Source organism: Oncorhynchus mykiss, chromosome 8 (genome assembly GCF_057628025.1).
Source record: "Oncorhynchus mykiss isolate SJ-2025 chromosome 8, ASM5762802v1, whole genome shotgun sequence".
Taxonomy (NCBI): Eukaryota; Metazoa; Chordata; class Actinopteri; order Salmoniformes; family Salmonidae; genus Oncorhynchus; species Oncorhynchus mykiss.
Window position 1 is genome coordinate 51,406,594 of NC_143029.1, and position 15,728 is coordinate 51,422,321.

The window sequence follows — 15,728 nt, forward strand, 5'->3', positions numbered from 1 at the left end:
TATCAGTTTCTATTTAGGTTTATGTCGCCCATTCATTGTCAGTTAGAGACACAGTAGCGCCTTGGGACCCAAAAGCATAATCAAGGCTCTAACTCCCCCTTGCGCTGGTCTGGAGCAATGAAGCGGTGACGCAGGGTATCGTACTAAACCACAAATTACCTCTAAGTGCCGTGGAATAAGCTCGCAACTTTTAAAGGAGGAACCATTGTAGTATGCTTTTTTTTATCTCAACAATCCTGTTTGCGTCTAGTATTATCCCAGATCATATCTAGGAGTTAGTTTAGCCAATTTATCTGACTTCGTGTTACATAAATTGGAAAGTTCTAGTAACTTAATATTCCCTATTAATTCCAATTCCTGCTTATTCCGTCTTGAACCAGGAATTTATCAACCAGGATTTCTGTAAAACCCGGGGATTTATTTGCTGCAACCCTACAGTACACAGTCAAATAGTCTCCCAATCCCTGACAACAGCAGTGATTTGGGTCTGGGATTAATGACGGACTCTCTTGGTAACTTCAAAAATGGAAAATAAATTGTTCCAGGGAGGTTTCTCTCCAGAAAATTCTCCCAACAAATCACGAGGCTGAAAAAACCCCTCTCTATCTCTCTCCTCTATCTCTCACTCCATCCATCATACTCCTGGTAGCAAGTTGTACGTGTGGTCATAATAATACTGACATCACTGTGGAAAAAAATCCCTCCACTCTTTCCTCTCTTCCTCTACTGTATTCTATATCCTTTCTCTATCTCTCTCTCTCTCCCCTACCTGTATTATCTCTCTCCCATCTCGTCTATTATCTCTCTTTTTCTCTCTCTTCAATCTCCCCCTTCATTGTCATCCTCCTCTCCCCAGCGTCCACTTCTCCCTCTCCATTATCACACCGTTTTGCTGTGTAAATGTGTCTGTGGCATTAGTCGAAAGGTCATCTGCTGAGTCGTTCCCCGGTGAAGGGCTGGCCTCTCTAAACCGCCTGAGATGTGGGCTGTGTCCCAAATGGCATCCTATTCCCTATGGAGTGTACTACTTTTGACCAGAGCCCCGTGCACTACCAAGAAACTAGGCTGCCATTCGGGATGTAACTTGACCTTCCTGTAGAGAAGGCCTATGGAGGACTCGATGGGTAGCACTTTGCTCTATGGTCCTTGGGGAGTTAGTATTTCTATGAGTAATAGTGTGACAATTGTGCTTAGGGTTCTAGTATCTATGAATGCCATTTGTTAGAGTCAAACGTCGCTTAACCTCGTGACATGGATTGATGTGAGTAGGGGTAAGGTGGATGGATGGAGGCAGCCGCCCCCCATCACTGCGGCTCCTCGTCCAATCAGAGATCGAGAACCGGGTCACACCACAGCCACGCACTTCACGTTTGGCTGGCTGGGGATGATGTCACATTCCGATTGGATCATGATCCTTCAAAGTCAAGAACATGTACAGGAATTAAAGTTACTCTGAGCCCATAGGCAAAAGCCAAGGGAAGTCTGTCAGAAGTCTTTAAATGCTTTTACCACAGGCCCCAACTGAAATTATGTCTCTACCGATGTAGCAGGAAATGCTAATGTATTTCACTAATGGGCCTCCCCATGTGTAATATGCATGTTTATCGAGTCTCCTTAATAATTTAACTGCAAATTAGTTGATAAGTGGGGCTAGGTTGCGCATGATGTGTCTGTGTGTACTGATTCAGTGTGTGTGCGCACGCACGTACATGGGTGTATTTGTACTGATAAAGACACGGCAAATTCAAATGGAACGCTGTGGTTTAATATCGATGAAGATTAGATGAAGCCTGCAGCTCAGCCGAATCCCAAAATATGATTTGATTTTCTGTTTCTATCAGTGGTGCAGCGGGTGTAGTTTAGTGTGTGATAATCCTCATCTGGGGCCTTAGCTAAATGAATTCATTAAGCAGTGTTTGTGTGTGTGTATGTGTGTGTGTAATGGAACACACATGGTGATTTGCACATATGGGTATAATAAACAGGATGATCATGGTGTTCTGTTCCCACATTCTGCCAGAGGAGGTTAATTTACAGCAGTCAGCTTGATAATAAGCGGTTATTAGAATGAAAAAATAAGTCTCTCTTTGATTCTCTCTTCTTTAGCTACTGGTAATGGTCTGGTAAGCGTACTCTGAAAAAGCAAGTCATGTATTGAGAAAAGAACAGCGTGAGAAAATAACAGCACTCGCACATCTGAATTGGCTTGTTGCAGGTGCGTGGGAATAACCCAATGAAATCTTTGAGGAATGAAAAACCCGCACACTGCTCTTGCCAGTATCACTAAGATTGTCATAATAAAGTAGGCCCTTAACCAGACTTAACTCAATGGGAACAGATGTTATTTCAATGTTCTCTAACACTAGAACCGCTGGGCCTCGAGGGACCCCTCTTCAAGCTAACCAGCAGTCATTCTGACTGCAACATTCTAATAGTGTAATTAATACAGTTCATCAAATACAGAGAGTAGCAGTAATGTAAAAGAGTGCTTGGCGGGAGGTGGGTGGTGGGAATGCAATGCAGTTAGCCCGGTTAGCCAATGTGTGGGAGCACTGGTTGTTCGGGCCAATTGAGGTAGTATGTACATGTAGATATGGTTAAAGTGACTATGCATATATGATAAACAGAGAGTATCAGCAGCTTAAAAGAGAGGTGGGGGGGGGGGGGGGGGTACCGCTTGCCATGTGGTAGTAGAGAGAACAGTCTATGACTGGGGTGGATGGGGTCTTTGACCATTTTTAGGGCCTTCCTCTGAAACCGCCTGGTGTAGAGGTCCTGGATGGCAGGCAGCTTAGCCCCAGTGATGTACTGGAACTTACGCACTACCCTCTGTAGTGGCTTGAGGTCAGAGGCCGAGCAGTTGCCATACCAGGTAGTGATGCAACCAGTCAAGAAGCTCTCGATGTTGCAGCTGTAGAACCTTTTGAGGATCTCAGGACCCATGCCAAATCTTTTTAGTCTCCTGAGGGGGAATAGGCTTTGTCGTGCCCTCTTCACGACTGTCTTGGTGTGTTTGGACCATTCTAGTTTGTTGGTGATGTGGACACCAAGGAACTTGAAGCTCTCAACCTGCTCCACTACAGCCCCGTCAGTGAGAATGGGGGGGGGGGGTGCTCGGTCCTCCTTTTCCTGTGGTCCACAATCATCTCCTTAGTCTTGGTTACGTTGAGGTATAGGTTGTTATTCTGGCACCACCTGGCCAGGTCTCTGACCTCCTCCCTATAGGCTGTCTCGTCGTTGTCAGTGATCAGTCTACCACTGCCTACCACTGTTGTGTCGTCTGCAAACCTCATGTATGCTATTGCTAAAATAATAGTTTGGTTGTGTTCATGAAGCTGTTAGGTAATATTAGAATATAATGATATTTTTTTTCAAATAAGAAAATAGCATTTTCATTAGTTTGTTACTGTAGGCTATATGTAAAAACACCACCTAAAACCTTTTATACATACAACACGTAAACAGCTTATTTTTTGTAAAGAAAATAAATATAAATAAATACCCCAACCACAAAGACGCATGGTCGGCAAAAGGCAAAGTAAAAAGATGAAAAACATCAGTAGCCTAAACATCACTATAAGCGCCAAGTGTGCTAGATAAATAGTGAAAATCAGCACAATAGCAATAAGGGCATTATAATGAATATACAGTTGAAGTCAGAAGTTTACATACACAGAGGTTGGAGCCATTAAAACTCATTTTTCAACCACTCCACAGATGTCTTGCTAACAAACTTTAGTTTTGGCATGTCGGTTAGGATATCTACTTTGTGCATGACACAAGTCATTTTTCCAACAATTGTTTACAGACAGATTATTTCACTTATAATTCACTGTATCACAATTCCAGTGGGTCAGAAGTTTACATACACTAAGTTGATGGTGCCTTTAAATAGCTTGGAAAATTCCAGAAAAGGATGTCATGGCTTTAGAAGCTTCTGATAGGCTAATTGACATCATTTGAATCAATTGGAGGTGTACCTCCAATTGCCAAGAAATCAGCCAAGACCTCAGAAAAAACATTGTAGACCTCCACAAGTCTGGTTCATCCTTGGGAACAATTTCCAAATGCCTGAAGGTACCAAGTTCATCTGTACAAACAATAGTACACAAGTATAAACACCATGGGACCACGCAGCCGTCATACCACTCAGGAAGGAGACACGTTTTTATCTCCTAGAGATGAACGTGCTTTGGTGCGAAAAGTGCAAATCAATCCCAGAACAACAGCAAAGGACCTTGTAAAGATGCTGGAGGAAACAGGTACAAAGTATCTATATCCATAGTAAAACGAGTCCTAAATTGACATAACCTGAAAGGCCGCTCAGCAAGGAAGAAGCCACTGCTCCAAAACCACCATAAAAAAGCCAGACTACGGTTTGCAACTGCACATTGGGACAAAGATCATACTTTTTGGAGAAATGTCCTCTGGTCTGATGAAACAAAAATAGAACTGTTTGGCCATCATTATGTTTGGAGGATAAAGGGGATTGCTTGCAAGCCGAAGAACACCACCCCAATCGTGAAGCACGGGGGTGGCAGCATCATGTTGTGTGGTTGCTTTGCTGCAGGAGGGACTGGTGCACTTCACAAAATAGATGGCGTCATGAGGATAAAAATGATGTGGATATATTGAAGCAACATCTCAAGACGTCAGTCAGGAAGTTAAAGCTTGGTCGCAAATTGGTCTTCCAAATGGACAATGACCCCAAGTATACTTCCAAAGTTGTGGCAAAATGGCTTAAGGACAACAAAGTCAAGGTATTGGAGTAGCCATAACAAAGCCCTGACCTCAATCCCATAGAAAATGTGTGGGCAGAACTATAAAAGTGTGTGCGAGCAAGGAGGCCTACAAACCTGACCTAGTTACACCAGCTCTGTTAGGAGGAATAGGCCAAAATTCACCCAACTTATTGTGGGAAGCTTGTGGAAGGCTACCAGAAACATTTGATCCAAGTTAAACAATTTAAAGGCAATGCTACCAAATACTAATTGAGTGTATGTACACTTCTGACCCACTGGGAATGTGATGAAAGAAATAATAGCTGAAATAAACCACTGTCTCTACTATTATTCTGACATTTCACAATCGTAAAATATAGTGGGGATCCTAACTGACCTAAGACAGGGAATTTTTACTCTGATTAAATGTCAGGAATGGTGAAAACTGAGTTTAAATGTATTTGGCAAAGGTGTATGTAAACTTCCAACTTCAACTGTAAGTGTCAATATGACAGCAGTCAAAAATAGTCAATTGTTGTCAGCTCGTGCTTACATGGTCTGCGTATTCACGCAATGGCATCAGTTGCATTTCATTTAGCGGTTATCCCTTGCCCTAACAGCTGACAGAAATCTTTGCCACTCTGACTTGCTTGACACTCTTCCCACAAACATGTCGCTTGCAGGTTACACAGATGTCTTGGGTTCTGTTCTTTGTGCATCTGGCCACCTGGCACTGTCTCCTCCTTGGGAGCTGTGTGCAATTTGGCTCGCGCAAAGGCTCGCGTGGTATCTTTGCTGCTGCCTTGGCCCTCATATGTCCCTTAAATAGCCCATATGCCAGACTGGGCACGGTGTTCTCGATGCACTGCTTGAACAACATGTGTGCGTTGATAGCAGCCAAGTACACAGCAACGGGAGCGACGGGAGCCTCCTTTCACAGAGTACAGCCGTGCCATCCAAGTAGGCCAGAGTAGACTACTTGGATTGGTGGACTGATATAGGGTACATACCATTTAGAGATTATGATTAGAGTATACCAATGCAATAGAATGTCCCGCCCTGTTCTTCATTCACAATTGGTGATTACATCATTAGGCATTGTTCGCTTCCCCTCGCTCAACAACTCACCCATTCTCCCTTTCTCCCACATCATACTTTACCTCGTTTATTTCATATTTTGTTGTATGTGTGAAATTAGTTTCGGTATAGTTTAGGTTCAGTTTCGAGGGCAATTATTAGGGGGATTATCAACTGGGCACTTCCAATGTCGGGAGGAGGAGCAGAGCAGGCCCTACTGTCGGGAGGAGGAGCAGAGCAGGCCCTACTGTCGGGAGGAGGAGCAGAGCAGGCCCTACTGTCGGGAGGAGGAGCAGAGCAGGCCCTACTGTCGGGAGGAGGAGTGGCCAACAATGGAAAACCATTTAAATAATGACATGCCCTCCTAAAACTGGGTATAACTCCAGTTCTGTTTGTGATATTACGATTCTAACAACGGCATTGTGTTATATAGACTTATTTAGGAAAAGCCAAGGACGGAAGGGGGCATATCTTTAAAATGGCAGAGTAATAAAAAAATGACGTTGATGAGCAGTGAAACTGACTGCTTTTAGCAGTTCTAGTGTTAATGGTTGAGATACAGTTGTGAATGAACATTAATTCGATGTGGGATTAACTCAACGTTGAAGCTATGCCTTTAAATGCTTGGTTAAAGGCAAGATTAAAAAAATGCTCAATGTTATCAATGTTATCGACATTGATACAGTGCACCATTGAAATAATGTGGAAACAACGTCGAGTCAACATACGTACGGATGTACCAGTGGGCGGGCACGCGCACATACACACAAACACACTCACACCCTGTTTAAACTCTGCGGGTGGAAATTAGTCACTAAAATCCTAAATGAAATGTCTCCATTTGACGAATGACATTTTATTTGCATGCTGTATTTCCCCCCCCCCCCCCCCCTCCTGTCATTTGTCACACAGAACAGAATGCTTAAGACAGCAACCCAGAGTCGTGTTCATTAGGGATGAAACGGGAAACAATTATCCAAACCGAAGTGAAACAGGGAGGTAATAAAAAAGGCTAATTTTCAAATCAAATATTGGGCCCTAAGATGGGCCCTAATGAACATAGCCCAGACCTAAACCCCATTTAAGAATAAACCCAGGGCGAGAGCAGCAGCAGGGAGAAACTCCCTGTAGCCTATATGAATATCAAAGCTCCGCTCTCAGTAAGTTTTCTGAGATAAAGAAGTGTGTCCCAAGTGACACCCTATTATGTACTGCACTACTTTTGACAACGGCCCCTAGGGCTCTGGTTAAAAGCAGTGCACTACATAGGGAAAATGGTGTCATTTGGGACACAACCAGAGACTGTAGGAGTGATGGGATGTCTGTAATTCTCTGACTCTTGACTGTGAGAGAGCGAGAGAATAGAGAGATAGAGGTCTACCATGGAGCGGAGGTGTGTGCGCTAGGTATTTCTGTCTTGTTGTGTGCCTTATATCACGATCAGCAGTTGACTTTCTCACTCTAGCTGACCTCTAGCTGACCTCTCTCTCCCTCTCTCCCTCCCCTCTTCTCATCTAGACGCCAAGTCCTGCCCGAAAAGCGAATTCCAGTGTGCCAACCGCAAGTGCCTGGCACCTGTCTACGTGTGCGACGGCGATGACGACTGCGACGACGGCTCCGACGAACTAAAATGCTCCTCCCGCCACTCGCCAACGACCACCTGCGGTCCGCACGAGTTCCGCTGCAACACCTCAGAGTGCGTGCCTGTCATGTGGAGCTGTGACGGCGACCCAGACTGCCCAGATGGCTCTGACGAGTGGCCGGAGCGTTGTGGGAGTGAAGGGTCGCAATCGCGACGCAGGATGAACTGTACGGTGGAGGAGTTTCGGTGCGCCAACGGGGAGTGTGTGAGGCTGGCGTGGAAATGTGACGGGGATCCGGACTGCAAGGATAAATCGGACGAGGCGGATTGTCGTAAGTCAATGGAAATGGGTTTCTTTCTCTTTTAGATACATGTTAAGCCTTATTGCACTGCATTATTCTTAGCCTCAGGCTCTCCTAAGCTCCAGCCTCAGACTTATCCCGTATTCACGCCAGCATTTCTAAACCATGGGCTAACAGACAAACACAACACGCAACCAATGTGACATTCTATCTATGTAGAGTCCTGCATGGGCATTACATTTAAGCCCAAGTCCTACACACACCCACGACCGACGTTCAAGTCCTGTCCTCACTGCAGTAACTTCCCCCATTAGTTAGCTGCTTGTCTCTGTCTGTCTCCCGCTCCTCGCTGCAGTAACTTCCCCCATTAGTTAGCTGCTTGTCTCTGTCTGTCTCCTGCTCCTCGCTGCAGTAACTTCCCCCATTAGTTAGCTGCTTGTCTCTGTCTGTCTCCCGCTCCTCACTGCAGTAACTTCCCCCATTAGTTAGCTGCTTGTCTCTGTCTGTCTCCCGCTCCTCACTGCAGTAACTTCCCCCATTAGTTAGCTGCTTGTCTCTGTCTGTCTCCCGCTCCTCGCTGCAGTAACTTCCCCCATTAGTTAGCTGCTTGTCTCTGTCTGTCTCCCGCTCCTCGCTGCAGTAACTTCCCCCATTAGTTAGCTGCTTGTCTCTGTCTGTCTCCTGCTCCTCGCTGCAGTAACTTCCCCCATTAGTTAGCTGCTTGTCTCTGTCTGTCTCCCGCTCCTCGCTGCAGTAACTTCCCCCATTAGTTAGCTGCTTGTCTCTGTCTGTCTCCCGCTCCTCGCTGCAGTAACTTCCCCCATTAGTTAGCTGCTTGTCTCTGTCTGTCTCCCGCTCCTCGCTGCAGTAACTTCCCCCATTAGTTAGCTGCTTGTCTCTGTCTGTCTCCCGCTCCTCACTGCAGTAACTTCCCCCATTAGTTAGCTGCTTGTCTCTGTCTGTCTCCCGCTCCTCGCTGCAGTAACTTCCCCCATTAGTTAGCTGCTTGTCTCTGTCTGTCTCCCGCTCCTCGCTGCAGTAACTTCCCCCATTAGTTAGCTGCTTGTCTCTGTCTGTCTCCCGCTCCTCGCTGCAGTAACTTCCCCCATTAGTTAGCTGCTTGTCTCTGTCTGTCTCCCGCTCCTCGCTGCAGTAATTTCCTCCATTAGTTAGCTGCTTGTCTCTGTCTGTCTACCGCTCCTCGCTGCCCCTGCTCTGCCTGTTTGGGTAACCATAGCAACGGCTCCGTTTTGTGCTGCTCCTCAAGTGTGAACACACCTGTACATACACATACATGCATGCAAAAACACTCAAATTCAGAGCAAAACTCATATACAGACATGTTTAACAGAACAAAATGGTACCGTAACCTCACTCCCCAGTTTAAACTGTTTCCTCTTCGCTATCGAATTGGTACCTTTTCGGTGGCGCAACTGGCTAAGACAGTGTCAAGCAGGCAGTCAGTCACGTGTTTACATTTTTATGTAATTATTTAATATTATTATTATTGGCCCATCCACACTTTTCAGAGGACAAAAGTAACATTATTTTATTTATTTGTGTTTTTTTTACATTATTCATATATTTTACATACATTATACTTTTATACACAGTATTAAATGACATAAATATAGTTTGATATATACATGAAAAGGTACAGTGCCTTTGGAAAATATTCAGACCCCTTGACTTTTTCCACATTTTGTTACATTACAGCCTTATTCTAAAATGGATTAAATACAAAAAAATATCAGAGATCTACACACAATACCTCATAATGACAAAGCGAAAACAGGTTTTTATTTTTGCAAAATAATAAAAAATAAAAAACAAATACCTTATTTAAGTAAGTGTTCAGACCCTTTGCTATGTGACTCGAAATTGAGCTCAGGTGCATCCTGTTTCCATTGATCATCCTTGAGATGTTTCTACAACTTGATTGGAGTCCACCTGTGGTAAATTCAATTAATTGGACATGATTTGGAAAGGCACACATCTGTCTATATAAGGTCCCACAGTTGACAGTGCATGTCAGAGCAAAAACCAAGCCATGAGGTTGAAGGAATTGTCAGTAGAGCTCCGAGACAGGATTGTGTCGCGGCACAGATCTGGGGAAGGGTACAAAACAATTCTGCAGAATTGAAGGTCTCCAAGAACACAGTGGCCTCCATCATTCTTAAATGGAAGAATTTTGGAACCACCAAGACTCTTCCTGGAGCTGGCCGCCCGGCCAAACTGAGCAATCAGGGGAGAAGTGCCTTGGTCAGTGAGGTGACCCAAGAAACAAATGCTCACTCTGACAGAGCTCTAGAGTTCCTCTGTGGAGATGGGAGAACCTTCCAGAAGGACAACCATCTCTGCAGTACTCCACCAATCAGGACTTTACGGTAGAGTGGCCAGACGGTAGCCCCTCCTCAGTAAAAGGCACATAACAGCCTGCTTTGAGTTTGCCAAAATGTACCTAAAGACTCTCAGACCATGAGAAACCAGATTCTCTGGTCTGATGAAACCAAGATTGAACTCTTTGGCCTGAATGCCAAGCTTCACTTCTAGAGGAAACTTGGCACCATCCCAGCGGTGAAGCATGGTGGTGGCAACATCATGCTGTGGGGATGTTTTTCAGCGGCAAGGACTGGGAGACTAGTCAGGATCGAGGCAAAGATGAACGGAGCAAAGTACAGAGAGATCCTTGATGAAAACCTGCTCCAGAGTGCTCAGGACCTCAGACTGGGGCGAAGGTTTACCTTCCAACAGGACAACGGCCCTAAGCACACAGCCAAGACAATGCAGGACTGGCTTTGGGACAAGTCTCTGAATGTCCTTGAGTGACCCAGCCAGAGCCAGACTTGAACCCGATCGAACGTCTCTAGAGAGACCTGAAAATAGCTGTGTAGTAACACTCGCCATCCAAAGCTGGAGAGGATCTGCAGAGAAGAATGGGAAAAACTCCCCAAACAGAGACAAGCTTGTAGCGTCATACCCAAGAAGACTCAAGCCTGTAATCGCTGCCAAAGGTGCTTCAAAAAAGCACTGAGTAAACGGTCTGAATACTTACGTAAATGTGATATTATAATTATTTTTTTGTTTTTCATAAATTAGCAAAAATGTCTAAAAATCAGTTTCTGCTTTGTCATTATGTCGATGGATGAAGGGGAAAAACTATGTACATACATTTTAGAATAAGGCAGTAACCTAACAATATGTGGAAAAAGTCAAGGGGTCTGAATACTTTACGAAGGCACTTTACATGGTATACATGGTGTTTTCGGTCTTAACTATTACAGATCATGACTTTTTAATCCCAGCCCTCAGCTAATCTCAGCCAATCCCACCTATGTCCGCTTCTTTATTACCATTTGCGTTCGATTTTTCAACTGTGCTGGGATGTCTTGCATCAATTCTGATTTCTAATGGTATTCACAGATTGTAAATTAAGACAAATATTTTTGCTAAGATTATTATTACATTCATTTATTGACTATGGCTTTACAAATCGTCCAGCGGTGCTATTTGTAGGGTTTGTTTTAAGTGACTATTGTGATTTTTAAGCCACTGTGACCAGAAACAAGCTAGAAGGGGGCAATACCAGATGACTCAATTCTCACAATTACAATAACAGGGGCGGTTCGCAATTTTAAGGGGGTATGATTTTTGTGCACCTGTAACTTTCTCCCTCATCATTATTAACAATTCATTCAGGATGATCCGTAATCCTGGTAGCATCCAAATGAATGTAGAAGTGTTAGAAACATATTCTATTCTTATTTACAATAAAAGTGACTCTAAAATGACACAATACATTATTTACCATTCATTTCTAATGGGAACAAAATAATATGAAAATACAACCAAACCAAACAGCAAATGCATCCAAAAATTGGGAAGAGTCACAATCTTGATGTAATACTTGTGTGCGCGGAATACATTTTTGACTACTTTAATACACACATAAGTGAATTTGTCCCAATACTTTTGGTCCCTTAAAATGAGGAGGACTATGCAGAAAAAGTGCTGTAATTTCTAAACGGTTCACCCGATATGGATGAAAATATACCTCAAAAATACCCTCAAATGAAAGCTGATAGTCTGCACTTTAACCTCAAAGTCATCGTATCATTTCACATCTAGTGGCTGAAAGTGTATTTTGCCTGCGCTACAGACAACTACTGTATATCGTTCCGCTAATTCAGGACTTTAAAAAAAAATAATCATATTTATATTTAACCCAGCTTTTTCAGGGGGTGCTACAGTACCCTCAGGACCCTTACTTCACGCAGCTATGACCAGCCCTAGTTGCTAGGCAACCCATTAATGTCCTTGAGCGTTTAAAAGCCCTTGAATAATATCGAGGTCTCGGGTTTGACGAGAATGCCAGGGCCGGGGGAGAACGATCATATCGCTCGCTGTGTCTCTGTGGCGCTTTTGGCCCACCACACAATCACTGGCTTGTAGCATTATTCAAAGTGACTGGTAACTCACACATGTATATATATTATTCACTGTTATGTGGCCCAGGCTTTTGAATAATAATGAGATCTTCAGTTTTGACAAGAACGCCAGAGCTAGGGCGAATGACATCGCTCTGTCTCTGTGTGTCCCTTTTGGCCCCAGCCAGTTTAGTGGTGGCGTACACCGTTTCGCGGATGTTGTCGCAGGTGCAGCGAGATGGTTATGTTTCACGCTCCAACAGTGCAGCAATATCTAGCTATTCAATACCAATACGCACATATTCCAAAATGTAAGTCATGTCAGAACGAGTTCAAGCTACACTGTTGTTATATTACGATGTAGCACACATATCCATTGAGTTACTTGTAGTACATTCAGTAGTAGGACAGTGTACTGTATGTGTAAACTGTATTCTCTGTGTGTTGCCCATATACAGGAATCCAACCCACAATGCAGTGTTTCCCCTAGCTCGATTCCTTTCCATGCAGGGTGTTACATCGAGGTCCTGTTCAACCAACCTTTTTTAAGGAAAGACAAATGAAGATTAAACAATGATAGGAGAAAAACAGCCACCCACAACTCTGTTGTTGTGTTGCAAAGCCACTCTGAGCTATCGGATTCTACTATTGGTACAGAATCTACAGTATGATTAAATAATGTGGAGAGGCATTCCCCAGCCGCAGTCTGGCCTGTGTATGAGAGTGTGTTTTCGTGGTGGCGCAGCACTAGATTAGTGGGCCTTAATCAGATCCCACCGCTGCTAAATGTACATTTACGTCATTTAGCAGACGCTCTTATCCAGGGCGACTTACAGTAGTAGTGAGTGCATACATTTTCATAATGAATAGAAATGAACATAGGAGAAACTGTATGTTGTTTTATAGATCTCCTCCTCTTTACCTGTAGCCTAGTTTCATCCAACTCTCTCTCCATCCTGTGTGTGTGGGTCCGTGTGTGTATCTGTGCGCATGAATGCATGTGGGTATGTCCGTGTGTGTGTGGGTATGTCCGTGTGTGTGTGTGTGTGTGTGTGTGTGTGTGTGTGTGTGTGTATGGGTATGTCCGTTTGTGTGTGGGTATGTCCATGTGTGTGGATGTGTGTGTGCTATAGCTCTGCTGACGTGCCGCCCAGATGAATTCCAGTGTGGGGACGGCTCCTGTATCCACGGCACCAAGCAGTGTAACAAGGTCCACGACTGTCCTGACCAGAGTGACGAGTCAGGCTGTGTCAACGGTAGGAAGGCAGTTTCATGTCTGGGCTAGGGAATTAATGGCGACTGGGGGGGTGGACTCGGCTCCACTCTGGCCGTTCTACTCTGGCCTCCATCTCGGGGCAGGATATCGGTCACATGTCTGTCTGTGGCTGGCTGGATGGATGACTGAATGTCTCGCTGGCTGGGTGGATGACTGGATAGCTGGCTGGCTGTGTGTGTGTGGCTGGTTGGCTGGCTGGATTTCGGGCTGGATGTCTGGATGGCCGTCTGTTTGGCTGGTTATCTGTCTGGTTGTTTGACTGGCTGGCTGGCTGCCTCGGTCTGTCTATTCATGTATCTGGCTGGCTGGCTGGCTGCTTGGCCAACTTCCTGACTGGCTGGATTTATATCTGGCTGACCTTTTGTCTGTCTGTCTGTGTCTGTCTGACTGCTTCTCTGTGTATGTCTTCCTGGCTACCTGTCTGTAGTAAAACTATTTCCCCGTCTCTCTTCCTGCAACAGCCACTAAGTGTGAGGGGCCCCTGAAGTTCCTGTGTAAGAACGGAGAGTGTATCGACAGCGCTAAGGTGTGTGACAACGTCAAGGACTGCAAGGACCGCTCCGATGAGCCCAAGAAGGAGTGTGGTAAGGACACATGCACACACACGGACACACACACACACACACAATGTAAATACGTTGTTTGAATCCACAAATCACATTACAGTTAAAGGATTCAAACACCTCAGAGGTTTATTTTGTCTTATTATGCCTCTAATTCTTTCAACAACAAAATACGTTTCCTTGACAGTACATGGCCTTCAGATTACAGGCCTGCATAAGACAAAGGCAAAGTAGCTAGCAAGGTATTGACTGTTCTGTGTCAGCCTTGCTGTAGGGAGAAAGAGGTACATGTGAGAGAGGTAAAGAAACTGTCTTCTGTCTCTTCCTTTTGTAACGCTCCCTGTATCTCACCTCTCTCTGGGTAAGGACAAAATGCAGGCGCCTCGTGGTGTAGCGCCTGGCCTAATTGTGCCTCGTGGTGTAGCGCCTGGCCTAATTGTGCCTCGTGGTGTAGCGCCTGGCCTAATTGTGCCTCGTGGTGTAGCGCCTGGCCTAATTGTGCCTCGTGGTGTAGCGCCTGGCCTAATTGTGCCACGTGGTGTAGCGCCTGGCCTAATTGTGCCTTGTGGTGTAGCGCCTGGCCTAATTGTGCCTCGTGGTGTAGCGCCTGGCCTAATTGTGCCACGTGGTGTAGCGCCTGGCCTAATTGTGCCACGTGGTGTAGCGCCTGGCCTAATTGTGCCTCGTGGTGTAGCGCCTGGCCTAATTGTTAATTTCCCTGATTGTTGTAGAGCTTACAGGCAGTCTGTCCCAAATGGCACCCTATTCTCTACTGTATATAGTGCACTGCTTTTGACAAAGGTTTATTTTGTCTTATTATGCCTCTAATTCTCAAGAAAGAAAAAAAAAAGTTTCCTTGACAGAGTAATTATTCTCCTCTTTGACTGTGCTTTTTTGGCTTCAATTGCATAACTTATTTGGCATGCTTGCCCTCCCAAAGTTGTTGAATTGTTGTGCTTAGTAATTGTGCTTAGGGTTTGGGCAGTATCTAGATTTTCATACCGTCATACCGTTTCAGTATTATACCAGGGTATACGGTATTACCGGAAGTAGGGCCGCTATTTATTTAGAAAATAATGAAGTATTATAATTGTTATTGTGTATTTCTTGGGGGGTGGGGGGACAAAACAATTTAGGCAACAGGAACCTTGATACATGATGGGATTGAATGTCTCCGCTGTAGTCAAGAAGCTTGGTCTTGACATCTAGCCACTTAGCTAGCAAGTTAGCAAATCAAATGCATAGCTGGAGCCCTGAGGTGGACACAATTCATTTGACACATCTTAGATGTACTATAGTTACACTTAACTTATCGTTAGTCATAAGAAGTGGCGTAGCACGCACCCCTGTTTTGAAAATCATACTGTCTGTATTCCGATATACCCTGGCATACGGTATAAACGGTATAGCGACCCAAGCCTAGTTGTACTAGCAAGGTTCATCCTCCTAGCAGAGGAAACCAGGTTTTTGCCTAAAATGTCCTTGTACTGGGTAAAAAAAAAAGGGGCCCCGGGACCAGTGGAAACAAAACAGCTCCATAACATCATAGATCCGCCACCCTATTTTACAGTACGTATGGGGTTCTTTTCAGCTTATGCGTTCTCGTTTCGGTGCCAAACCCACCACTGGTGTGGGTGGCCAGTACGACATCGGTAAATTAAGGTTCCTCTGGAAAGGTTTTTCATGTGGGTGTTGAAGGAGAGAGCGGTCAAGTGTAAGAGCGCGCCGTCTATTTTAACAATGGGGTTGTTAAATAATAATATTTTATGTTTTGTATGAA

At 44.7% G+C, this 15,728-nt stretch overlaps 1 protein-coding gene across 2 annotated transcripts in view; it reads left to right on the plus strand.

Moving 5' to 3' along the window:
- LOC110530017 (low-density lipoprotein receptor-related protein 8) overlaps positions 1-15,728 on the plus strand; it is a 186,159-nt gene that overhangs the window by 131,081 nt on the left and 39,350 nt on the right. For both annotated transcript variants that reach the window (XM_036985560.2, XM_036985561.2), the window contains 3 exons: positions 7,317-7,712; positions 13,243-13,365; positions 13,847-13,969. In XM_036985560.2, coding sequence (XP_036841455.2) covers positions 7,317-7,712; positions 13,243-13,365; positions 13,847-13,969 — 642 coding nt within the window. The remainder of the gene's footprint in view (positions 1-7,316; positions 7,713-13,242; positions 13,366-13,846; positions 13,970-15,728) is intronic.